Source organism: Wasmannia auropunctata, unplaced genomic scaffold (genome assembly GCF_000956235.1).
Source record: "Wasmannia auropunctata unplaced genomic scaffold, wasmannia.A_1.0 LD335903.1, whole genome shotgun sequence".
Taxonomy (NCBI): Eukaryota; Metazoa; Arthropoda; class Insecta; order Hymenoptera; family Formicidae; genus Wasmannia; species Wasmannia auropunctata.
Genome location: NW_012026987.1, coordinates 1,410,106 through 1,435,227, shown reverse-complemented (window position 1 = coordinate 1,435,227; position 25,122 = coordinate 1,410,106). Strand labels below are relative to the sequence as shown.

The following is a 25,122-nucleotide window of genomic DNA, read 5'->3' as shown; positions in this document are numbered from 1 at the left end:
TGTGCTCTTCCGATCTTTCGATTCTTCTACAATAATTTTACCAATTTTCATTGTGGCTTGTATTGTGGTTGTTACTTCAAACTTACTTCAAATCCAACTATATTTGGATCAAGCTTGGCCTCGTCTTGCTTTACATTGTTCAGAACGGCTACTCTTTTCTTCTTGCTCATTTTGATAGAGTTTACAGTTGTCTTTGTCGAATCGTCTTCCTCTTCATCGTCTGATTTGCGTTTTAACTTTTTAACAGGAATCTCAAGTTCTCGAAAATGACGCTTCAAGCCCTTGTTCTGCAAGGACGTTAGACTCACGTACTGTTGCAGTTCCGTAGGAGACGCCTGTACCTTCGCCAGGTCTTCTAACAACCCGGCTCTCTGCAAAATAATCGCGTTTAGAACATTTAAGTGAACATTTTACGTTACGTTTATATTATGGAATGAAATTACGATACCTGCAACTTCTTCTTCTTTCGCTCTACCACTTTTTCCAGCTGTTTTCTGCGTTTCTTCGATAACAATCGAGTGGTTGTTATCTTCTTATCGACGTTTTTCGTCTTTCTCTTTTCAGTGGGCAAGACAAGTGCGTTGCAATTGTCATAGTCCTCGGCGCGATGTTGGATGTCCAAGACAATCTGAGGACAAATGCATTTAATGGACAAATATATATATTTCAAGCAAATGACTTTAATAAACATTTCACAAAATGAAATATTACAGCGTACAAATTACCAATATTACATAAACAATAATTTTCTTTTCGCAAGAAAGCAAAACGAAGATAATCAACAAAATATTTACCTCTTTAGTGGTGGAATTATCGACTTCCACCTTTGCGACAGCTCTTGATTTCCAATTATAACCTCCCTTTTTCCCCATTGTTAAGGACTGAACTACTTCACTTTAACTTCGGATTTTAATGAAAATACAATCATTCGGCTCTCTCTCGTTCCTTCATCTCGAAAACCAAAACTTGAAAAATTAAAATAATCGCTCGGCACTATGAAAAGAACAATAGACGTTTTTAGGTTAGATTCCTACGAACGAAACGTGGTGAGCGATGCTTCTCAGATTAAGTTAGGCTTGTCTCGATAATACGATTGAATTAAGCCGCTGATTCAAGTTAAAGATTTGAATTAACAATTGGCTAGAAAAAGTATATTTCTGCTTGTTTTCTATATTAATATAGAAAATAATTTTTTTTACATTGGCGGTCTAATGTCTGTCATTAGCGCACAGTTAATTGGTAATAATTGAATGATTGATGCTAATTACAAATAATATTATTTTCGCTCATCGAGATCGGCCGCACGTCGTCCCGGAGTTTCCCGGTGATCGAAGATCGAACGCAATCGGATTCTAATCGTGCTCAATTCTAAAGATCTCTCTTTTGCAGCTGCACTACTATGCTACACTTTCCGCGCTCGAGATAGATATACGATTGGATGTTGCGGAGGAAAAAGAGAAGAGACAAAAGGTTGCAATCAGCTGTTCGAGAAACAGCTACAGGCGAAGATACGTGCACGTGCACTTGAAACGAAAAGAGACAGACGAGAGGTTACGTGCACAAAGAGAGAGTGTATCCGGAAAACAAATATAAACATAAATCTCGGACGAATCGAAATTCGAGGCTCTTAAATCCGGAGAAGGTCAGAAGGTGTCGGGATCCGATTGGCGAGTCGGATCGGCAGATCGTCGTCGAGCGATGGACTTGCCTCGAAGAATCAAACCAGCGTACAGACTCTTCGACAAAGGTGTTGTCGCTGCCTTTTCGCGTCGAGGTAACGCTGTTCCATCCTTCAGAACGTTCTGCTCTTCGAGGCAGCTCGCGAGGCAGCAACAGCCTCAACAACAACAACAGCAAAAACCAGAGCATAATAATAGTAGTAACGGCGACAAGAGAAGACCGGCCATCGACGAGGCGACGATCAGGAGGCTCGAGAGGCTGGCGCTGGTCGGCTTCGAGTACGAGCAGAGCAAGCGGGTGCTGGAGGAGGCGGTGGCGTTCGCCGAGCGGCTGCGGGCGGCGCGCGTCGACGAGACGGTGCGTCCGATGTGCAGCACCCTCGAGAACGACTGCATCCGGCTGCGGGACGACGTGGTGCGACAGGACGTCGATCGGCGCGAGGTACTGAGGAACGCCGCGGTGCTGGAGGAGGAGTACTTCGTCGCGCCGCTGGCGACGAGCAAGGAGAGGCCGAGCTGAAGCTGTATCTTGAACGATGAGTCTGGAGGCGGTGCTGAGGGCGGTCGGTCCGCACTTCCTCAGCCTGTCCGAGCGGACGTTCGCGTACGGGCCGCAGGGCAGGCTGCTGCTGCGTAATCTCGAGGAGCACTGGTTCTCGCACTGCGTCACGATGCCGTCCTACAACGTGTTCCCGTGCGACGCGATCCCGGACGCGTTGCAGCTGCTGCGGAGCAACTCGATGGACGACGTGCTGCCGTTCGGCCTCGCCGCCCTCGCGACGTCCAAGAGCGCGTGGAACGAGTCCCTCCTGCTCGAGACGGCGGGCGGTAAGGTGCCGTCCCACAGAACCGCCAGGATCAACGTGTTCGTCGACGCGTCGGACGCGAAGGGTCTGCTGCACAGGATGCAGCGGGAGCGCAAAGTGTGGTGGCGCAAGCTCGCCCAGCACCCCTCGAGATTCGTGCTCGCCGAGGCGAAGAAGACGAGGAATCTCGACGTGACGGAGATCGAGGCGCGGTTCCCCTTTGGGAATGTCACCGTGGAGACGATCACGCATTATCCCGGCGTGCGCAAGTTGTATCCTCAGGTATAACGCTTTTTCTTATTGAGAATAATAAGCCGATAGTATTATGAGAGATAGAGAAAGAGAGAGAGAGACAGATTGAGAGAGAATTATTTAAATGGGCTATTTATTTACAGACCGAAAATAATAAAGACAACGCTACGGACGTGCATATGGTCGAGCATGTCGCTTCCATGGATTGGGGCTGCCTGGCGTTACTCTGCGACAGCCACATGCTGGACAAGTCAACGAGGGCGTATATTCATCCTAAGTTATCCCCGTACAAGATCACGTTCCACGTGGCGAGGTCGGAGGATGAGATGACGGAGTCGGAAGTAGAAGACTTAAATCGCTTTGTGCTATACTTAAACAATATGCTTAGGACGAGAGGCATCCCTACCATATTGACGAAACGTACAGAACAAATCGTAGAAATGTGCCTGATACCGTACGTCGTGTCGGTGGATAAGACTAGTCTTAAGAATGGCATTGTACACGTAAAAAACCGCTCGACGACCCTTAGCGAGGCAGTTCACATTACCGACTTGGTAAAGTATATTAGTTTGCGTTCTTCTTGAATTTCTCTCTTGCCGAGTAACCGCGCGCCCGGACCATCTTTCGATCGAGTGTTCACAAGATATATTGCTATTATATATCATTTATATTTAATTATTAACTATATTTATTACTGACAGTTACAACGATATAAACTGTAAATATAAATGAAAATTCTGGTTCTACGTTTTCTCCTCTTCTTTTTTTTTTAATCCCTACTTTGCTGCTGGATTTCTGAATTTGAAGATAAATATACATAGCTACATCTCGGTCTTGTGACTTTTGTATAATGTACATTCCCTCGGAGTATGAAGTACGCAAAGAAATAATAGAGGCAAACTTAAAACTTTCTCGTCCTGGAAAGGAGACGCAGCACATGGCATCGGTACGATTGGGACGACGGAAGGAAGGAAGAAAAGTGTGTGCTTGGAAAGGGGATTTGCTGCCCAGACAATTCATGTTTCAGCGGTAAAAAACGTAACGTTGCATCACGTGTACGCTCTCCGCTAGCCTCTCCCAGGATTGCCTGAATTTATCTCGAATTGGCGATGCCACCGAGGCCGGTTGAACATCTCTCCGAAACAAGAGAATGAACATCCTCGATTGAAGCTAAGCAGGTAATTGTAGCTTCTTGCCCTTGAGTACTTTGGTAATGTAGAGGTAGAAAAAGTCACAATAGAGAACTGTTTGCACAAATCCGGCGATTATGGCGATCAGGTCGTAGTGATCCTCGGCGTAGTAGCGGTAGATCCAGTTCAGCACGTACAGGCCCCTGTACGAGCCGAGCGCGAACAGATAGTGGCTGGTGATGCTCTCCGCCTCGCCCGTTTTCGACACCAGGAACAACTGCGGCAGTATCGCCACTGACTCTAGATAAATGCTGAACGTCCACAGAATCTCGACGAAGGAGAACTCGTGATTGATGAGTAGCGCTAGTACAAACGCCGGTAAGATCAGGAACTCGATTCTGCAACAGAGAGAAAGTCCCGTCCGTCATCGAGTATCTGTATCGCGCGGGGAAGACGTGGCGCGAGCTTGACGGCGAGAGTCCTCTTACCTGAACGTATCGTGATTATGATCGTACGTGGCTTTGAATTTGACATACATCAAGAAGACGGTGGCGAGTGACGTGGCGATGAATATGATCTTCATAAACGTGTTGTACGCCGAGATGAATGTGGTGAACAGATCGAGGTAACGGCTGGTGTAAACAGTCGCGAAGAGGATCTGCGACTTGCCGCTGATACCTGCGAACACAGTTCAAAGCGTCAAAGCGGTGAGCGACCCGCGTCACACGTGCGGAAAGCCGTCACCGGCCCCGGTTTCTCTCGGTCGTTAAACAACATCGGGATTACGCGTGAATCGCGCGCGTCAATCGCCGTGTGCCGCGAGAGGCGCGATTCAAGGCGGCGACTCCGACTCACCGGCGCAGCTCCGTGTCTTCCATATCTTGATGAGTAGTATGATAATGGCTAAAAGGTGCGACAGGTCGCCCAGCAGTCGGAATATATTCATGCCTGCGGTCGCGGGGATGTGACTTTAGGTAAAAAAAAAAACCCGCGGAAGGAGTTCTAGAGAGCCAGCTCGCGCAGCTCGCTCGACGGCGGCACACAAATATGACGTGGCTCTGGCTGCGGCTAAAGCAGATGGCCGACCCCCAGAAGGCAGAAACTCCTGGAGTCCGGTGTTGACATCCCCGCGATCGTCGGGGGAGAGCGAGAGACATCTAGAGAGGGAGCCGCAAGGCTTGTCGCGCAATCCTTTTCTTAATCTTCTTGCGTTGCCGCTCTGCCGATGGGCGAACTCGCGAATCCTAGAGACTCTCGAGTCAATCTAGGGGAATCTTCAAGCAAATCCCTACAAAACTTGTCCATTTTTAATAATTTATCGGAGCCGGTCGAGCGGGAAATTAACGCATTAACGTCGAGGATCGACGAATCACGTTGTCAGAAATTTTGCATTAATTTTCTATTCGTCGATTAATTAAAGTTTAACAATATAAAAGTCAAACTCGTCCTCTAATGTAATAACAATCAAAAAATTTCAATGAAATTAGGCCAAACTATGACGAGCAATTTATAACGAAGACGACAACGTTTATTAATTAATCTTGTAATACAAAATTTAAGATGGTCCATATTCGGAATGTCCGTCTTAAATTTTGTATTACAAGATTAGTAAACGCTGTTATCTTTGTTATAAATTGCTCGCTAGTTTGGCCTAACTTCATTTAAATTAATTAAAGTTTGATTATATTGACCAATCACGTACCACTTCGTCCCGAGCGGTCGAGATCGCCTTCTTCGGTCGCGCGCGTCGCATCTGCGTCAGACTCGCCCCGTGACCGAGCGACGGTGGTGGGGATCAACGTATTTCTTCCGGTAGAGGGACGTCGGGTCGGGAAGATCACGACGCAGTAGGCGTTGGAAATGGTTGGAAGGCGTTCGGGCCAGCTTCTGTGAATCGAAGCAAAATGGCGACATCCGACTCGAAAGCGCCTCTGCGGACGGTGAAACGCGTCCAATTTGGCATTCTCTCGCCCGACGAGATAGTAAGTAGGCTGCGTGACAACTCGCGGATGCTCGCGACACCGAATTACGCGGGAAGCGGCGTTCGTGTCCCCGAGTATCATGGCGCAACCTCGCGCAACTGCCACACACACGACGATCTCTCGCGAGATCGGGGATGTGCAGATGTAGCTTTCCCGACAGCTTCCCCGCCAAAATGCCTCCTGTAGATATTGCGTTCGCAACCGCTCGGTCTTATCCCGCGATGTCCGATTTGTGAAAATCGAGAATAAAAGTGTATGCGAAATGTCGATGTAGTATTGGTGCCCATGGAAATTTTCCTGCAAGAGATACAGTTGACACAGCATAATATAGTGAATTATTTCATTCTTATTTAACATTGATAAACAATAAGAACGAAATAATTCCCTGTTACGCTGTCATTTAGCTTGCTGAAAAACGTCCTGTATGTCGATTATGGGAGTTTTCCAGCAAAAAACATAGCCACATAGAAGTCATTTTTTAATAAAAAAGTAATAGTTTCAACATCGTTCTTTTGTAAAATTAATTATTGAGAAGTATTGAAAATCGTGAAATTTTGGAGAGAATATCAGGGACGAAATTGCGAATGTAAATGACAAACATAATTTTATTTATATCTAACATGTGTATTTAATTACTACACATATTCGTGTGTTGTTATAAGAAAGCTGTATGTCAAAAATTCTCGAAGTACTTATATTTTGCATATTAGGCTTTCTCAAATTATTTATTGCTCTGATATTCCAAGCACACATTATTTTGAACATAAATATGTATGCAAAATAATTTACTTACAAAGATAATAGAATATGAAGAAGATAATATTGATCTTATTTTTTTGTGTATAATATATAATAGTTAAAATGTGTGTGTTGATCTGTTTGATGACTATTAAAAAATTACTAAACTATTAAAAAGGTGAGATCTCTTGTATATGTCTAGATTAAATTTAAATTTCTATTTCTCTAAAATATGAGATGTTACGTTTTGCGTAGCGTCGTATGTCAGTCACCGATGGCGGCATACGATTTCCAGAAACGATGGAGGGCGGCCGCCCTAAGCTGGGCGGTCTCATGGACCCGAGGCAGGGTGTCATCGACAGGAATTCCAGGTGTCAAACCTGTGCCGGCAACATGACAGAATGCCCTGGCCATTTCGGTCATATAGATCTAGCAAAACCAGTGTTCCACGTGGGATTCATTACCAAAACTATAAAAATATTGAGATGCGTGTGTTTTTACTGTTCCAAACTACTTGTCAATCCAGTAAGTATTTATTATTATATCAAAATGTGTTAAATGTTATTTTCATAAAATTCAGAAATTGCATTTAATTTTTTTAATTCAATAGAATGTGAATAATATTTACATTCTATATTTTTCTAAAAATCTAATTGATTAGAGACTTAAAATTATGACATTTAAAAATGATTTTTAAATATACAGATTATAAAATAATAATATAATTGGAAGTCTGATAAAGTCTGAAAAAGATTGATGATAACTAGATTATCTCTAGACGTGTATTATTTTTAAGTGATATCAAAGAAAGATAAAAGAATTTCTCAGAGTACTAATTCTGTTTTCTCTTGTTCTCAGCATAATCCAAAAATCAAAGAAATCGTTATGAAGACGAAGGGACAGCCGCGGAAGCGACTCGCATTTGTTTATGATCTATGCAAAAGCAAGAATATCTGCGAAGGTGGAGACGAAATGGATATCAACAAGGAGAACGCGGAGGCTCAGCCGCAGATGGACAGAAAACCAGGTCACGGTGGTTGCGGCAGATACCAGCCTAATCTCCGACGATCCGGCTTGGACGTCACTGCAGAGTGGAAGCACGTGAACGAAGATTCGCAAGAGAAGAAGATAATTCTCTCGGCCGAGAGGGCCTGGGAAATCTTGAAGCACATTAAGGACGAGGAGTCTTTCATCTTGGGCATGGACCCGAAATTTGCCCGACCGGATTGGATGATAGTCACCGTGCTGCCAGTGCCGCCGTTGTCCGTCAGACCTGCGGTCATCATGTACGGTTCAGCCAAGAATCAGGACGATCTGACGCACAAACTGGCGGACATAATCAAATCGAACAACGAGTTGCTACGAAATGAACAGTCCGGCGCGGCGGCACACGTGATCTCTGAGAACATAAAGATGCTGCAGTTTCACGTGGCGACGCTTGTCGACAACGACATGCCCGGTATGCCCCGGGCGATGCAGAAGTCGGGCAAGCCCCTCAAGGCGATCAAGGCCCGGCTGAAGGGAAAGGAGGGCAGGATTCGTGGAAACCTGATGGGTAAACGCGTGGACTTCTCCGCGCGTACCGTCATCACCCCGGATCCCAATCTGCGCATCGATCAAGTGGGCGTACCGCGCAGCATAGCGCAAAATTTGACATTCCCCGAGATCGTCACGCCGTTCAACATCGACAAGATGCAGGTGCTGGTCAGGCGCGGCAATTCGCAGTATCCCGGTGCGAAGTACATAGTCCGCGACAACGGCGAGAGGATCGACCTGCGCTTCCATCCCAAGTCCTCGGATCTGCATCTGCAATGCGGCTACCGGGTCGAGCGACACATCCGCGACGGCGATCTCGTGATCTTCAATCGTCAACCCACGCTGCACAAGATGAGTATGATGGGCCATCGCGTCAAGGTGCTCCCGTGGAGCACGTTCCGTATGAATCTGAGCTGCACGTCGCCCTACAACGCCGACTTCGACGGCGACGAGATGAATTTGCACGTTCCGCAATCCATGGAGACCCGCGCGGAGGTCGAGAACATTCACGTGACACCGCGACAGATCATTACCCCGCAGGCGAACAAGCCGGTTATGGGTATTGTGCAGGACACACTGACGGCCGTCAGGAAGATGACCAAGCGCGACGTGTTCATCGAGAAGGAGCAAATGATGAATCTGCTTATGTTCCTGCCCAGCTGGGACGGCAAGATGCCGCAGCCGTGTATCCTGAAACCGAAACCACTGTGGACCGGCAAGCAGCTGTTCTCCCTCATCATACCGGGTAACGTGAACATGATACGGACGCACAGCACGCACCCCGACGAGGAGGACGACGGTCCGTACAAGTGGATCTCGCCGGGTGACACCAAGGTAATGGTGGAGCACGGAGAGCTTGTGATGGGTATTCTCTGCAAGAAGACCCTGGGTACCTCCGCTGGTTCGTTGCTTCACATCTGCATGCTCGAGCTGGGCCACGAAGTGTGCGGACGCTTCTACGGCAATATCCAGACCGTCATCAACAATTGGCTGTTACTGGAGGGTCATTCGATTGGTATTGGCGACACTATTGCCGATCCGCAGACCTACTTGGAGATTCAGAAGGCGATCAAGAAAGCGAAAGAGGACGTGATAGAGGTGATCCAGAAGGCACACAACATGGAACTCGAGCCTACGCCTGGTAATACGCTTCGTCAGACTTTCGAGAATCAAGTGAACAGGATACTAAACGATGCAAGAGACAAGACCGGAGGCTCTGCCAAGAAATCCTTGACTGAATACAATAATTTGAAGGCCATGGTGGTATCAGGCTCGAAGGGTTCCAACATCAACATCTCTCAGGTTATCGCTTGTGTAGGCCAGCAGAACGTTGAGGGTAAGCGGATACCTTTCGGTTTCCGCAAGAGAACCCTGCCGCATTTTATCAAGGATGACTACGGACCCGAGTCTCGCGGCTTCGTCGAGAATTCGTATCTTGCCGGTCTCACGCCCTCGGAGTTCTACTTCCACGCGATGGGCGGTCGTGAAGGTCTCATCGATACCGCCGTGAAGACGGCCGAGACCGGTTACATACAGCGTCGTTTGATAAAGGCTATGGAATCGGTGATGGTGCACTACGACGGCACCGTGCGTAATTCCGTCGGTCAGTTGATTCAGCTGCGTTACGGAGAGGACGGTCTCTGCGGCGAGACCGTCGAATTTCAGAATCTACCAACGATCAAGGTGAGCAACAAGGCCTTCGAGAAGAAATTCAAGTTCGACCCGACCAACGAGCGATACCTGCGGCGTATATTCAACGAGGACATCGTCCGGGAGATGATGGGCTCCGGAGAGGTGATATCCGAGCTGGAAAGAGAGTGGGAACAGTTGAACAGGGATCGCGCTGTACTCCGGGAGATCTTCCCGAGCGGCGAATCCAAGGTAGTGCTGCCCTGTAATCTGCAGAGGATGATTTGGAACGTGCAGAAGATATTCCACATCAACAAGCGAGCGCCGACCGATCTCAGTCCCATGAGAGTCATTCAGGGCGTGAAGAATCTTCTGGAGAAGTGTATTATCGTCGCCGGGGATGACAGACTGAGCAAACAGGCGAACGAGAACGCGACGTTGCTGTTCCAGTGTTTGGTAAGGTCGACTCTGTGCACCAAGTGCGTCTCCGAAGAGTTCAGACTGTCCAGCGAAGCGTTCGAGTGGCTGATCGGAGAAATCGAGACGAGATTCCAGCAGGCACAGGTGTCGCCCGGCGAGATGGTCGGCGCACTGGCGGCGCAGTCTCTCGGCGAGCCCGCCACTCAGATGACCCTGAACACCTTCCACTTCGCTGGTGTATCATCGAAAAACGTAACCCTCGGTGTGCCGAGATTGAAGGAAATTATCAACATCAGCAAGAAACCGAAGGCGCCGTCGCTCACGGTGTTCCTGACGGGCGCGGCCGCGCGTGACGCCGAGAAGGCGAAGAACGTGCTCTGCCGACTGGAGCACACGACGTTGAAGAAGGTGACGGCCAACACGGCGATATACTACGATCCGGATCCGCAGAACACGGTGATCGCGGAAGATCAGGAGTTCGTCAACGTTTACTACGAGATGCCCGACTTCGATCCCACGAAGATATCGCCGTGGCTGCTGCGAATCGAGTTGGACAGGAAACGAATGACCGACAAGAAGCTGACGATGGAACAGATCGCGGAGAAGATCAACGCCGGCTTCGGCGACGATCTCAACTGCATATTCAATGACGACAATGCCGAGAAGTTGGTGCTGCGCATTAGAATAATGAACAGCGACGATAACAAGTTCCAGGACACGGATGAGGAGACCGTGGATAAGATGGAGGACGATATGTTCCTTCGATGCATCGAAGCGAACATGCTTAGCGATATGACTTTACAGGTGCGTTGCAATGTGAAAAAAAAATCGCTTACAATTGCATTAATTTTCCGTATCTGTTTGTTGTCAATTAGCTTAATGTAATTATATAAAATTTTACATTTTTTTTCCATTGAATATTTCAGGGTATTGAAGCTATCGGGAAGGTTTACATGCATCTACCACAAACGGATTCCAAGAAACGCATTGTTATCACGGAAACCGGCGAATTCAAGGCCATCGCGGAGTGGCTCCTGGAAACCGACGGAACGAGCCTGATGAAGGTGTTGAGCGAGAGAGACGTCGATCCCGTGCGGACGTTCAGCAATGACATTTGCGAGATATTTCAAGTGCTCGGCATCGAAGCCGTGCGGAAGTCGGTAGAAAAGGAGATGAACGCGGTATTGCAGTTCTACGGCCTTTACGTCAACTACCGACATCTCGCTTTACTTTGCGACGTCATGACGGCGAAGGGTCATCTCATGGCGATAACACGTCATGGAATCAATAGACAAGACACCGGTGCTTTGATGAGGTCAGTGAACAAGCTTTGCCTTTCTTCGGGATCTTTGAAAGATGGATATATATTCCGCAATGACAGACGATAAAATTGATTGAAAATTAATAAGAAACCGAATTTGTTTAGATGCTCCTTCGAAGAAACTGTTGACGTGTTGCTGGATGCCGCGTCTCACGCAGAGGTAGATCCAATGAGAGGAGTATCCGAGAATATTATAATGGGACAACTTCCCCGAATTGGAACAGGTAACGCGCGATATACAGTTCTTTTACAGTACAAAAAATATTGTTATGCAAATTGTATTTGAATTTCTACTCCCAAATCTGTCTTGTAAAGAAAATATGTAAGGAAAATATTAGAACTTGCAGATTGAACTTATGATCAGCAGAAATTTAAGATAACTATTATTTGCCATATATAATAGTGATAAATATTAATGATTTTATTATGCGTGTGTTTAGGATGTTTCGATCTATTGTTGGACGCGGAGAAATGTAAATCTGGCATCGAAATCCCCATGGCAGTCGGCGCAGGTATGATGGGAACGGCAGGAATGTTCTTCGGCAGCGTAACTGGCATATCTAGCATGAGTCCTCAGATGACTCCTTGGATGGGAGCTACTCCTGGTTATGGTGCGTCAAGCATGTCGCCAGGTAAGTCTCGCATAGTAATTTCAAGACAAACCTATAAAAAAAAAAAAAATTTAATTTTTGCGTGATGTGCATCAAACAATATTAACGCTTATTCTCTTTTGTTTTACAGCCTTAAGCAGTGGTATGACGCCAGGTGGTGCATGCTTCTCGCCATCGGGGGCGTCGGACGCGTCAGGCTTATCACCAGCGTACTCGGCTTATTCACCACAACCAGGAAGTCCCGGTAGTCCGGGCCCGAGTATGAGCCCGTTCCCAATGTCACCGGCTGGTGCAGCATCGCCCAGTTACTCTCCGACGTCACCGGCGTATTTGCCCACGTCACCAAGCATGACACCGTCGAGTCCGAACTATTCGCCCACGAGTCCGACGTATTCGCCGACCAGTCCAAATTATTCACCGACGTCGCCAAGCTACTCGCCGACGAGTCCGAGTTACTCGCCAACGTCCCCGAGTTATTCGCCAACGAGCCCGAGTTACTCACCCACGTCTCCGAGTTATTCGCCGACGAGCCCGAGTTACTCACCTACGTCGCCAAGCTATTCGCCGACCAGCCCGAGCTATTCGCCCACGTCGCCGAGCTATTCGCCGACTTCGCCGAGTTACTCGCCCACCTCACCGAGTTACTCGCCAACCTCTCCGAGTTATTCCCCGACAAGTCCAAGTTACTCGCCCACGAGTCCAAGCTATTCGCCTACGAGCCCGAGTTACTCGCCTACGAGCCCGAGCTACTCACCAAGCTCGCCTAACTACACACCTGCCTCGCCCTCGTACTCGCCCACCTCGCCCAGCTACTCGCCGAGCTCGCCGCAATACTCGCCCGCGAGCCCGAGCTATTCCCCGAGCAGCCCCAAATATTCGCCGACGAGCCCGAGCTATTCCCCAACTTCGCCGTCGTTCGCCGGCACATCGCCGCAATACACGCCTGCGAGTCCCACGTACTCGCCGACCAGCCCGACGTATTCGCCTACAAGCCCGTCGTACTCGCCGAGCTCGCCGCAGCACACCGCGTCCGGCAGCACTCGGTATTCACCTAGCAGCCCGAACTATTCGCCCACCAGTCCGACGTACTCGCCCACAAGTCCGCAGTACTCGCCGTCGAGCACCAAATATTCGCCCACAAGCCCTACCTACACGCCTACAAGCCCGAGTTATTCTCCGACGAGTCCGACGTACTCGCCGCCCGTACCGGGATACTCGCCCACGAGTCCCACGTACTCGCCGGCGTCACCCGCCTACGAGACGGATGAATAATTTCTTTTTTAAGATTTTTTCATAAATTATTACATACTTTAGATACTTATTTTAAATAAGTTAATTGTATAAGTCCGACCGATTGTAATTATCGTGATTGCACATAGCTGCAAATAAACTTTACGTACATGTTTGTTAAGATATTTCTTATGACCTATTTGGTACTTAGAAAATCATATAAATAAAAATTCAAGAGCAATTAAGAGAAAATAAGAAAAATGAACAAAAATACAAATTATTTATCAATTAAAAATGTATAGTCGATGATTTCTCGGCTGTTAATTACAATTGCTATACAGGGCGCAGATCACGATGCGCTTTCGCCACTCGTACCAGGAAGGTTGTGACATATGTAATGACCAGAGTGAAGTATATGTTATCTGAGAGATCTGGGTGTGCTGTAAGCGAGTGTATTAATTACTGTGTTATAAGCGAGTTGTAAGTAAGAATATTTTAGGGACCAGGGAATTTTGTAAGTCAGCAATCGATAAAATCCAATGAACTGAACGAGAGCTGTATTGTTGCGGGAAATACGTAAAAATTCAGGGAGACTACCGATGCGAGAAATGTCTAAAAAAAATTCAGGGAGATCATTTGTATATGCGTCTTTATTGCGACTATGCTATCATTACGACTACTATTCTCGTAGAGATACAATTGATCTTCTACATTTAGCAAGCTGCACGATATCGTATGTTCAAGACTCTGCATTTCGTTGATATTTAGTCTGTTGAATAGATACGGAGACCTGTGATTTTATTAAACGAATGCGAAAGTGAAAATCGAAACTTTTGCTGTATTATCTCGATTGTATTAACTGTATTATCCGTATCGTCCGTTATTAACGTTTTATTTCTCTTGTGCAACAACGATCATTTCAACTCGATTGGAGTATATCAATTAATTAATATTCCTCACAAATGAATCAACCAAAGGGATATATGTAAAAAGGAATTATTCACTGACAATAACTCAAAGCATTTCGTATATCAATATAATAAAGACACGAATCATCTAAAAAGTGGTCTAAATTGAATCAAATACACGCGGAAATGTGGAGGAGATATCAGACGTAGAGATATACATTTGATATAATTTAACAAAATTTTATTACAAATCGCTTTTAAAATAAATGGTCGCGGCATCAAGAACGGCGACCACTGTATGCTAGTCGAAACAAAGCGTAGCGTCTTGAGAGTTCGTTCTATCGTATAGTCTGCGACAGCTTGCTAAATACAAGTCATATACATTGTAGGTCTTCCTCGCAGTTCTCCCGTCCAGGGCAAGTTACTGGTGTTCGATATCGGTATCGGGTTACCTCGGTGCTGCGGTACGGTGCGCACCGCGGTGAAAACCGGTCCAGATACTTGCCACGATGAACATCGTGCGCCCCAGTACCGCGGCATCGCGAGCAAGCAGCATGTCCGGGAATTCGGGGCTATCGTTGCTCTTCGCAACTCTGTGCATCGTCGATATTTTCGGCGTGTTCCCGATAATCGCGCTACCACGATCGATTGTCCAGTGCGGTGAGATCTCGCTGTAAATTTTTTAATCAAGATAAAAAAAGTTTCTGATATATTATAGGCGGCTACAATGGAATATTTTGCAAAAGAAAAAACCAAACACCTTGACAAATCTGTTATTTTTCCCCCCAACTATGAATTAAAATTACTTGTCAAAGTTTTATAAAAGGGATTTGTATGAGAAGCTCCGTGTACGAAACAAAAGAGAGGCTTGATTGACCGCGACAGTTTTTGCAACGATTGTATATTTGTAATGACATTATATATAACGATAAGTTAATTTTAATTAATAAAAAGTATCAGTATGGTAATAATAATAGTGATTGATTCCTGTGTTAATCTATCAATAAAAGCGCCTGCATAAATTATTCACTTGTTAATATTCCCTATATTCTATTTGCGTTGATAGATCACAATATAATTCTTGAAATTAAAAAATTATATATAAACACATCAAGAAGATTAGAAAAAATATATATGTATTTATTAGGATTGTACGGAATCCCTTTGGTGCTCGTTGTCTTTGGTTTGCAAATTTACACGGCGATTCTGCTGGGGAGATCATGGATCATCGCGACTACTCTGGATCCACAGATTTCACGAAAAAATCGGTACTTTCAAATTGGTCAAACTAAAGTTAAAAAGTCCAAGATATCTTTCTGTTAGATGCCTTAATATTTTTCAATAAGAACGTTTAAAAATTCTAAATATATGTTTAAAATTGCAGCTATCCTCTCGCCGCTGTGACGGAATTGACGATGGGTCAGCGCGCACGATCCATTGTCACTTTGCTTTTAGACTTAACGGTTTTTGGTTGTGGCATTCCTAATTTGTTAGTCGGTAGGTAAAAACGCATATTTGTGCACAAAAAACAATTTTTCTTCCTAAAAATTTTCAGAATAAAATTTGTTCTCTGCACTTGACATCGCTAATATGTTAAATGGATACAAAGAAGAATATTTTCTTTATATCTCTTTTTTTTTCGAACTCTTGTTTTAACGGATGTGTTACGATACATTCTATATAATAGTTTTTTGTTAAACGCAAAATGATTTTCCAGCTTCGCAGAATTTGCACCTGTTCGGGCTCAAGATATCGGGACAGCGTTTCGATCTCTCTTTCTGTTACTGGCTGCTAATAGTCGGCCTTTTACTTTGTCCGTTAATGTGGCTGGGCAGTCCGCGGGATATGAAGTGAGATGAACTGCTTTTCATTACTATAACTCGTATATCTCGGGGCCAAGTGCTATTTTATCGAATTTATTACAGATGGGTCGCAACGTGTTCTAGTATAACAGTTACTTTAACGGCGGTGTTAACTTGGTGGAGTATTATAGCTGATGATCGAACATCTGACGTCGCCCCAATTGCCACTTCGCCGACGTGGGATAAATTTATTTCCGGGTACACGCAGCTTCTGTATCACACAAATACGCGTTTAGGATGAGCGTTTTTTACAGTCAAAGTACAATCATAAAATTAAATCTAATCCGTCAAATTAATTGGTCCGATAATTTACTAATTAATAATAATTACTTGAATGAATTCTCAGGTACGGTATGCTAGCCTTTCAGTTCGACGTGCATCCTACTCTAATGACGATACAGGTTGACATGCGTCGTCCTCGAGACATCGATAAAGCTGTCTTCTTTTCTTTTATGGGTAGGAGCGAAAATAATCACTTCTTGCATTTTATCTCTATTTATTAATTCAGGGAGAGCCTCACAATTAATTTAAAATATTTTTCTTCTATTTCTTAAGTTTTCACTTCGTTTAAATAATCTCACATTTATTTCCTCAATATTAAAATAGTTTTTTATGGTCCAAAGCAAATTCTATTTTTTTTTTTCGTGTAATTAATCGCCAGTGAACATTAATATGCTTTTTATAACAGTAAGCGGATCGCTGTTCATCGTTACCGCTTGCCTAGCCGTGTGGAAATACGGCGGCAATACGACTGCCAATATTCTGGAAGCTGTGCCATCCGGATCGGTTGCGAACATCGCTATCCTGTTAGCCGCTCTTCAACTGTGCTTCTCCAGCGTGATTGGCTACTCGGCGCTCTTTCAACATCTGGAGGATCAGTGGAGCGTGCAAAGAAGTAGAGAATTATTTTTATTCATTTACAACAAGTGAAGTCGGTTTAGCTAAAAAACCACAATTAACTTACGTTATGTTGAATCAGCTTTCGGATGGAAACGATGCGCCATGCGATCGGCGGTGGTTTTTCTCAGCGTGGTTGTAGGCGAAACGATATCGCGATTCGACATCATCATGACTTTAATCGGCGGATCGTTAACCGGATCATTGGTATTTGTTCTGCCGCCTCTGATATACACTCGAGCATTAGCTTTGAAGAAGCAGTCGAGTCACGTAGCCGAGGAACGGATTTATTCAGGTTCTCGCAAAAGATTGAACGGCGAAGAACAGCGCTTGATGGATCCTGGAGCTCATTCCCGTTCAATTTACTACGGTTTCCTGAGTGCCACGAATAATCCTTGCAGGTATCGAATAATGGGCGTTTAGATATATATCTAAATACACCCCTTTTTATCAGTTAAGTCTGTATGTCTAAATTGAAAAACTCATTTTTCTAAAGCATCTTAAATTCATTCAACTTGCATTTAGTGCTTCAATACTGAATTTTTAACAGCTACACGTATCTCTATTTCGACGATTTGGATGACGAGACAAATTCACATTCGAGCGAACTCGATTGTTACGAGGGCGAACGCAAGGACGAGGTCACTCAAATTCCAATGACTAGCACTCGTCGGGAGGACCAGCCGCTTCTCATCGACGCCGCGGAGCCAACCAGAAATCGAGTCAGGACGTCTGCGGGTGATCGGCGAGAAGAGGTCGCGGAAACGGTTGCGAAGAGGAGAAAATTATGGAATCTGGAAAGGACGATCAATTACTTCGGCTACTTCATAGTAACGATCGGTATAGCAATCACGCTGTCCTCGACGTATGTCAACATTTGGAATACCATACGTTACGTGCGTTTTACGCCGCCGTGCATCGTTAACGCTACCGCGGGCTAAAACCTTCGTACAATTCGATTTCGCCTATCGTAACATTTGCATTTATCGAGTGCGAAAAAACGCGATAATTTTGAATATGTCAGGATTGGATATCTTGCGAGTGTAAATAAAGTGTCGAGCGTTACGCTGCAATTTAATATATTTCTTATATATTTCATTTTAATCTAAAAATCACAATTCTTTTTTTTATATACCTATCCATGGATAGTATAACTAATCTCATGGCACATCTTCCTCACACTATAATGTACTTTAATTCTATCTTGTTCATGTGTCTCTATTTGAAACCTTGTAAAGTCTTCTTGAACGAATAATAGATCACTAGAACTTCTCTTCTTATTCAATCTTTTGAAAATCTAAAATAAGTCCATGAGATGCACGCATAATCCATATGTCAACGTAGGAGAAAGCATTGACGCAATAAAAAGTGGCGGGTACAGAGTTACAGTAATCAGCAGTCATTTGAAAGAATAACTGGAAGTAATCTTTTCCGTTTTCGTGTCCTTAATTAACAAATAAAATAAAAGTTAAGAGAGATACCTAAACATATGCATTAGCATTAAATTACGAAACGTCGCTCTTTGAAAATTTCAACTGTACTATTCTTTTTTTTTAATGCTCAGTCAATAGCGTTTAATGAATTAATAACAGTTGATAATGATAAGCTATCTTAGGATAAGCTGCTTTCGAAAATTTTTAAGAAACTGAAGATATTAATAATTAATCACATTAAAAACGCAAGATTCAAATAAGATAGCTAGGGTAATAGAATATATACGGTTAAAAATTAAAATATAAAAGTTCTTTATATTTCTTTATACTCACATATGTGATGCATTGGTGACTCTTACTACCACGCATTCTTCTTCCGTCATTGTGCCGTCCGTGCTGCTTTCCGAGCAAGTACTGAAAAGTCAAGGTCTCATTGCACTTTTGTGACTGTTTAATTTGTTATTTTTTGCACAATGAAAATTTAATCGATGTACGAACCATATCGTTTGCTCCATATAGCGTTGCCTTGCAATCGCCACTTCCTCGTCCATTAACTTCTTGAAATCGAAGATTAACAGCTCTCTCTTATTCTGTAATTCGCAAATCGTTCTTTGCAAATGGCAAATTTCTTTCTCTAATTCACGCTGCATTTCTACAAAATTGGCGTTTTTCTCTTAAACTTGTGTTTCGAAGTAAAACTACATACAAGGGAGACACACAAATCACAAAATCAAATAAAATTGCAAACCTTGCTGTTTTTTCCGTTGGCGTTCTTGTACGATGTAAAACTTTAATTTATGTTTTACTTTTTCGTCAATAGACATCTTTAATTTCTTGTGACTTTACTAAATTTGTTTGATCACCATATATAATCTACTTGCGCCAATTTATTTGCTTCCATCCAGGCGTGTCTTTTGTTCTTCATTCCAATACTATGCTTCGCTTTCCGTGGAAACTTAAAAAATCTCCGACGAGCAATGTCAAAAATCGCTGCCTGGATGGTGACTAAAACCGACGAAAGCGAAAGATATGTTAGTCGGTTACACTAATAAATTATATACGTGTAATAGATGATAGCTGGCGAAGGACAAAAACAAATATTGAAAACAAATATAAACATATATAATATACAAAATAATTAGCTCTTTTGGCGGTTTAAAATGTTAAAAAAAACTTGAAGATTGCTCTAAAACACAGGTTCACACAGTAGACTAGCAGCCTGCCAAGAGACGTATGTAGATGCACGTGGAAAGCATGCTGTGTGACACGTGTACTTTGACCAATGACAATTCATGGCGCTTTGGTGGTCGTCAGTTGAGATGCGTTCGGGGAGCACGCACCCTATGGCAAATTTTAAAATATTTCATGTTTTCACACTTGTTGGATACGTCGCGTATTTCATGTAATTTTTAATTTTAATTAATTATTTAAGTTATCCCATTTGTGATATTTATAATTTTATTATTAGCGTAGCATATTTACAAAAATATCGTAGAAATCGATAAATAATATCATATTCTCAATATGTTGAGAAAATATTATACTGTAACATTCGACTATCTTTATATATGTGTATACACACACACACGCACGCACGCACACACACAAATGTATAAATATCTAATTATATATATGCATATATATATATATATATGTATAATTAATGCACTATATATATGTATTTAATATATAATTTATATGATATATAAATATGTATATATATAATTACAGATAGAAGTGTGTATATATATAGATATCTAAAATATTGTACGAATTTTATTTTTACATTAAGTTATATACAATTTAGTTCGATTAACTCTTCGTGTCCAATAATTCCAACTTCATTCCACTTCAAAAATAGTACTAATCTTCAATAAATTTCGAATTACACGTATTGCGATAAAATAAACTGTCGCTTTCTGACAATACGTCGATGGATTTTTTGTAATACATAATATTGAAATTGCTGTATTTGACTTAATTCATTTATGTTTTTAAAATGGACATATATTTTAAAATATTTTTTATGAAAAAACAAGAATATAGAATAAAAAAAAACTGCCAGACGCGCAAGCTGTACGACTTTTGAATTTTTCTACATATTCATTTCCACATGACCATATTTGCAACGCAATGCTGGTAAAGCGGCGTCTACAATGAGACTTAAGACTTAAGATTTAAGGAAATTGACCAATCACAATCGATTTTTCTTCTTACATGAGATAAATAATCGACTGACTATTGGTCAATTTTCTGAAATCTCAAATCTTAAGTCTCATTGTAGACGCCGTTGTACAGGCGAAGCACTCGTTATATTCTCGTATATTCGCTCATATCATGGGAATGACGATAAATTTCGGAAGAAGCGTTCGCGGGAGTGGTGAAAACCAGATGGATGGATGGAACGGGTAGACAGTTCAGCAAGAACGTGTACAATAAGGCGCTTTATTTCTATAAACTTCTCGCTTATTTAGCATCGTATAGAAATAGTCGTACTTATATGTCTAGACTGTGCGAGTTATAGCATGGTGCGCAGGTATAAATATAACAATTTCAGTCGCGGCATACGTCGCACTCCGTTTTTATCTCGTTACACACACACACACACGCGCGCGCGCACACAAACATACTTTAATCCTCGTTGCCCTTTTTCGGCGGGCTCGTCAAAGAAAAAAAAAAGAAAAAAAAAAAGAAAAAAACTTCGCAAGATGACCGTGCGTTCACACGCCGTCACCGCCGCTGTCGACGGTACCGCCGTCGCCGTCGATACTGACACCGTCGTCGCCGGCCGTCAACGACTTGCTGCCCTTATCCCGCTTGGCGTTGTGATAGAGGTAGGAGTGTACACGCAGACTGTTACTGTTCTTATATTTATTGCCACAAAGCTTACACGTGAGACTTTCGAGCGGGCCGTGTATGTAGCGGACGTGGAGCTTGAGGTTCTCCTTGCGCGTGAACTGGCGCAGGCACCACGGGCAAGCGTACATGCGTATCACCTTGCCGTGCTCTATGCGCAACGTCGGGCCCAGTTGCGAGACGACGCGTAGCGTCGTCTCCAACGGCAAGCTGCTGCCGGGTATACCCTTGACGGTACGCCGTCCCTTATTACTGGAGGAGTTTGTCGTTTGCTCGTACGGCAAGTCACTTGGATAAGTCACCGTGTCGCTCAAACCTACCAAGGAAGAAATAATGAAAGAAATATTACGGATGCATTTGATTCAATGAAGTTATCAAAGAATTACGAAAGGAGAAAACGTGTTAGATTGTTAGATAGAAGATACATAAATGTAAGAGAGAGTGAGAGAAGTATTAGATTAGTGCAAAAGGCTTGTATATCTGGTAAGTAAAATAAAAATCGCAATTTCAGTAAAACGAGAAACAAGTTACGGACTTTAGTATATATATTTTTTCATCTAGGGAGATACCTTCAAAGGACTCCAGTTCTCTAATTTTATTTAATACAGAACTTGAGACAAAGCGACAAATCTTTTGCATCAATCAAATATATTTATAAGCAGTGTGCACAGCAGAGATGCAATTTCCTAAGACAATCAGTAAAAAAAAATTATGTAAATATAAAAGAATGACATATATTTATATCTAAAGATCGATAAGAGATATGAAAAATGTAAATGATGCAATTTGTATTTTCCGACAAATTACTTCATTCATTATACAATTCGAATCGTTATCGATAGCATCTAAAAAGATAAGTTACAAGTCATTTTATTATCATAAAAATGCAGTTTTGTAAAAAAAAAGAAAGAATATTGTTAACGTAGAACCAATTAACAAGTATTGAGATATAAAACTAGTCGTATTATCCTCCTACATGACCTACATTCATTCTACAAAAAAAAAATCTTGCAAATTGGTTCCCTCTTGAATCATGCTGCTGAACAGAGTTGCGGAAAACGTGAACAAGCGAAATGCGGCAGAAGTGTGTAAAACGTACCGAACGGCTGAGTTTGTGAATTCTGATTGTAGGGAACTAACTGCGTGTCTGGCGCGAAATCTGTAAGATAACATCGCTTTCTCTAGACATTCATGGCCGACGGAGATGAAGGTGCCTGTGGTGAATTTACTGCGGAGTAATATAACTCGGAGGAACATCGCTTGCTCGGATTTGAAACACCCATTCGCGTGAAACATGCAAACGTGATATTGCGCTGATCAGAGAAGACTTTTAAACTGAGACTTTTAACCCCCGGCGTTGCGGTTTTAACGAACGAATTTGCGATTTGCAATGTGCGATTACAACGGCCATATTCCTTGCTTGAATCATAATGCGTTAGAAATTTTTAGAAAGAGAGAGAGAGAGAAAGAGAGAGAGAGAGTCGCTCGTCGGAGGGATGACAATGAGAGCCACGAATTTTCCACGCTCGAAATACCGGGGGTTAATTATTAAACAGTACGTAAAAAAAAGTGCTTAAGAGCTTGCGTCAAACAAGTGATATAATGAGCCTCAATAAAGTACAAAAAAGTACACATCTATCCGTGTGTGTGGCAACACTTGAGTGCGTCCAAACCTTTGGGGCGCGTCGATACTGCTGGTGGTACAGCATACGTTTCTCTTTGCCGAAGGGCGTTTCAGCTCCGGATGACGTTCCGACGACGTCATTCGTTCTACCGTTAGCGTTGTCTTTAAAGTACACGAGATGCCGACGGGACGGCGGGGAGGAGGATCACTACCTTGTTTCGGCGCGTTCTCGTTGCCGGGATAGAGTACATTTTCCGCCGCGTATCTGTATCCCGTATCTCCATCCGTGTCCACCGTATAATCCAGCGGCTCGTGCTTGGCCGACAACTGCGGCTGACTCACGTCGGACGTGCAGTCCAACGGCTGTTCCTCCACGTCGCACGGCACCTCCGTGCTTCTGCTTCTCTCGCTGAACGCCGTCCGCGCGTCCGGTGCACTGTAGTCGGCCTCCGTGCAACTTTGCCACTGGCAAGGCTCGGTGACGGTTGACGTTTGCTCGGTGAACGACTCTTCTCTCATCGAGACGTCCTCCGTCGAGGTGCCTTGCCTCGTCGTCGACTGCTCCTTCACGATGTGCGTCAGCCTGCCGAACGTCGAGACGCTTTCGTCCGTAGCGCCAGGCTCGCATCTGTCCCTCTCCACTTCATAGAAACCACGATCCTCGAAGTCCTCGTCATTTTTCCCAAAAGTTTCTTTGAATTTCTGCAACAGGGAAGTCAGTTCTGTGAGGGCACTGCAGATTTTCAATATATTTTTATATATTTACAGAGACTGCATTTTCCTGAGGCACTCGGTATTCTTACAAAGATACTTCTGACCGTGCAACAAACCTCTTCTGATTCTGTGGTCAGTCCTTTTATTTGTAGAGCCTCTGCAACTTTCAGAAAACTGGCAATATCCTCCTGCTTGATATTGACCTCTCCTTGATACATGAAATGCAGCATAGCCGACAAATCTCGATAATTGACATCTTTCAGTATGACAATGGGATGCTTGCACGAGTTTCCCTGTGTATACAACAAACCACCAGATTAATACGGCGTCTGCAATGAGACTTAAGACTTAAAACTTAAGAAAATTGACTAATCATAGTCGATTATTCATCTCTTAGTCAAAAGAAAAATCGATTATGGATTGGTCATTTTTCTTAAATCTCAAGTCTCATTGTAGACGACGCTTAATGGGGCTTTGACAGTTACAGTCCCTTCGCTCAAAATAATATACCTTAAAGAGCTCTCGGAAGTACGTGCTGCAGACTGACAGTATCAGCTTGTGGGCTCGCAGGATTTGACCTTCGGCGGCCAGCGTGACGTCCACGAGATGCTCGTCTGTCAGCAGGGTGTACAAGCCCGAGGACAGGTTCCTTGGGAAGCTGTTCCACACCAAGGAGAATTGTTCGTCAGACATTGTGCCTACGTGAAAGACATCCCGTATACTCGGTAGAAAAACAAAGAGGACGTTCAGCTAGTGCTCAGACGATTCGCAGATGCTGCATCAGGACATTTCTACAGCTACAATGGCACTGTCATTACGATTGCTAGTAAACGAACTGTGTGTGCACGCCACACTTGTATCGTTTAAAAGTAAACGTAGTATTTACAGTCCAGTGTCTCGGTATCGCCGGATTTCCTTGCGTCAAGCGCGTTTCTTTACCTTCGACAATTCCGTGTTTACAAGCGAGGGGGGAGGGGGAGAGGCGAGTTAACCTGTAACGAGAACCTCCCCGACGAAGACGAGGCTGATAAGATTTTCGACGCCGCTCTCAGCAACACCTCGTCTCGGGCCGTTTATTATATCGCAAGGAAAACACGAGTTAAACTTCAACTTCGAAGCTCCTAGATCCGACCGATTGTCCGAGCACTGGGCACTCGCTCTTCCCCGAGGTCTCGTAATAGCTGCGAAATGCGAATGCAAAAATACAATCGAGACGGCAGTGTCGCGCGCGGGAGGCTTGAGTCACTTCGATATGCGTAAGTAAATTACAAAAGCGGTGCGCCATAAATCATGCGATCTCCGTTGCGCTTCGAGATGGCGACGCGTGCAATCTCGCGCAATGGCGCCGCAATCAACAACAATGCGGTGGAGATATATGTATATGTATATATGCTACCTATACATGTATGTATTTATATTACATTTTATGTATATATTTTGTATATTTGTTATATGAGTAATAATACACTATATATATATATATAATATATATAT

The 25,122-nt window shown here is 43.8% G+C and overlaps 8 protein-coding genes across 12 annotated transcripts in view; 4 read left to right on the top strand and 4 right to left on the bottom strand.

Annotated features, from left to right (window-relative positions):
* Nucleotides 1-1,696, bottom strand: part of LOC105455490 (probable ATP-dependent RNA helicase kurz) — a 6,559-nt gene extending 4,863 nt beyond the window's left edge. The window contains exons 1-3 of the mRNA XM_011698858.1: nt 795-1,696; nt 449-628; nt 87-371 (exon numbers count right to left, since the gene is read on the bottom strand). Of these exons, the coding sequence (XP_011697160.1) occupies nt 87-371; nt 449-628; nt 795-872 (543 nt within the window). The 5' untranslated portion in view covers nt 873-1,696. The remainder of the gene's footprint in view (nt 1-86; nt 372-448; nt 629-794) is intronic.
* Nucleotides 1,697-1,698: 2 nt separating this feature from the next.
* LOC105455330 (glutamyl-tRNA(Gln) amidotransferase subunit C, mitochondrial) lies at nt 1,699-2,199 on the top strand. The gene has a single exon (XM_011698574.1). It carries the CDS (start codon nt 1,699-1,701, stop codon nt 2,197-2,199), a length of 501 nt encoding a protein of 166 aa, XP_011696876.1.
* LOC105455331 (DNA polymerase subunit gamma-2, mitochondrial) lies at nt 2,143-3,487 on the top strand. Its single transcript, XM_011698575.1, has 2 exons — nt 2,143-2,767; nt 2,881-3,487. The coding sequence occupies exons 1-2, from the start codon at nt 2,216-2,218 to the stop codon at nt 3,319-3,321; spliced, it is 993 nt and encodes a 330-aa protein (XP_011696877.1). The 5' UTR covers nt 2,143-2,215; the 3' UTR covers nt 3,322-3,487.
* Nucleotides 3,408-4,990, bottom strand: LOC105455332 (ER lumen protein-retaining receptor). The gene is made up of 3 exons (XM_011698576.1): nt 4,723-4,990; nt 4,356-4,545; nt 3,408-4,265 (listed from the first exon to the last, which is right to left on the bottom strand). Exons 1-3 carry the CDS (start codon nt 4,811-4,813, stop codon nt 3,908-3,910), a joined length of 639 nt encoding a protein of 212 aa, XP_011696878.1. The 5' UTR covers nt 4,814-4,990; the 3' UTR covers nt 3,408-3,907.
* A 654-nt stretch (nt 4,991-5,644) lies between these two features.
* LOC105455327 (DNA-directed RNA polymerase II subunit RPB1) lies at nt 5,645-15,264 on the top strand. Its single transcript, XM_011698568.1, has 7 exons — nt 5,645-5,849; nt 6,843-7,112; nt 7,446-10,976; nt 11,099-11,487; nt 11,599-11,717; nt 11,934-12,125; nt 12,235-15,264. Exons 1-7 carry the CDS (start codon nt 5,772-5,774, stop codon nt 13,374-13,376), a joined length of 5,721 nt encoding a protein of 1,906 aa, XP_011696870.1. The 5' UTR covers nt 5,645-5,771; the 3' UTR covers nt 13,377-15,264.
* On the top strand, nt 14,726-17,956 carry LOC105455328 (proton-coupled amino acid transporter 3). Of its 2 annotated transcripts, XM_011698570.1 has the most exons (9): nt 14,726-14,902; nt 15,390-15,510; nt 15,627-15,739; nt 15,960-16,092; nt 16,168-16,302; nt 16,451-16,560; nt 16,793-16,999; nt 17,084-17,402; nt 17,552-17,956. In XM_011698570.1, the coding sequence occupies exons 1-9, from the start codon at nt 14,752-14,754 to the stop codon at nt 17,940-17,942; spliced, it is 1,680 nt and encodes a 559-aa protein (XP_011696872.1). In that variant the 5' UTR covers nt 14,726-14,751; the 3' UTR covers nt 17,943-17,956. The 2 variants fall into 2 exon arrangements, with proteins under 2 accessions (XP_011696872.1, XP_011696871.1); XM_011698569.1 differs by lacking the exon at nt 14,726-14,902 and having other exon boundaries at nt 15,356-15,510; nt 17,084-17,378; nt 17,540-17,956.
* A 142-nt stretch (nt 17,957-18,098) lies between these two features.
* On the bottom strand, nt 18,099-19,872 carry LOC105455329. Of its 2 annotated transcripts, none has more exons than XM_011698572.1 (5): nt 19,566-19,872; nt 19,183-19,439; nt 18,933-19,086; nt 18,768-18,848; nt 18,099-18,445 (listed from the first exon to the last, which is right to left on the bottom strand). In XM_011698572.1, exons 2-5 carry the CDS (start codon nt 19,256-19,258, stop codon nt 18,394-18,396), a joined length of 363 nt encoding a protein of 120 aa, XP_011696874.1. In that variant the 5' UTR covers nt 19,259-19,439; nt 19,566-19,872; the 3' UTR covers nt 18,099-18,393. The 2 variants fall into 2 exon arrangements, with proteins under 2 accessions (XP_011696874.1, XP_011696875.1); XM_011698573.1 differs by having other exon boundaries at nt 18,223-18,298.
* Nucleotides 19,873-20,863: 991 nt separating this feature from the next.
* Nucleotides 20,864-25,024, bottom strand: LOC105455326 (modifier of mdg4-like). 3 transcript variants are annotated; one of them, XM_011698565.1, is made up of 6 exons: nt 24,568-25,023; nt 24,139-24,326; nt 23,745-23,921; nt 23,127-23,616; nt 22,390-22,449; nt 20,864-21,606 (listed from the first exon to the last, which is right to left on the bottom strand). In XM_011698565.1, exons 2-6 carry the CDS (start codon nt 24,319-24,321, stop codon nt 21,155-21,157), a joined length of 1,362 nt encoding a protein of 453 aa, XP_011696867.1. In that variant the 5' UTR covers nt 24,322-24,326; nt 24,568-25,023; the 3' UTR covers nt 20,864-21,154. The 3 variants fall into 3 exon arrangements, with proteins under 3 accessions (XP_011696867.1, XP_011696869.1, XP_011696868.1); XM_011698567.1 differs by lacking the exon at nt 22,390-22,449 and having other exon boundaries at nt 24,568-25,024; XM_011698566.1 differs by lacking the exon at nt 24,568-25,023 and having other exon boundaries at nt 24,139-24,561.
* Between the last annotated feature and the right edge of the window lie 98 nt (nt 25,025-25,122).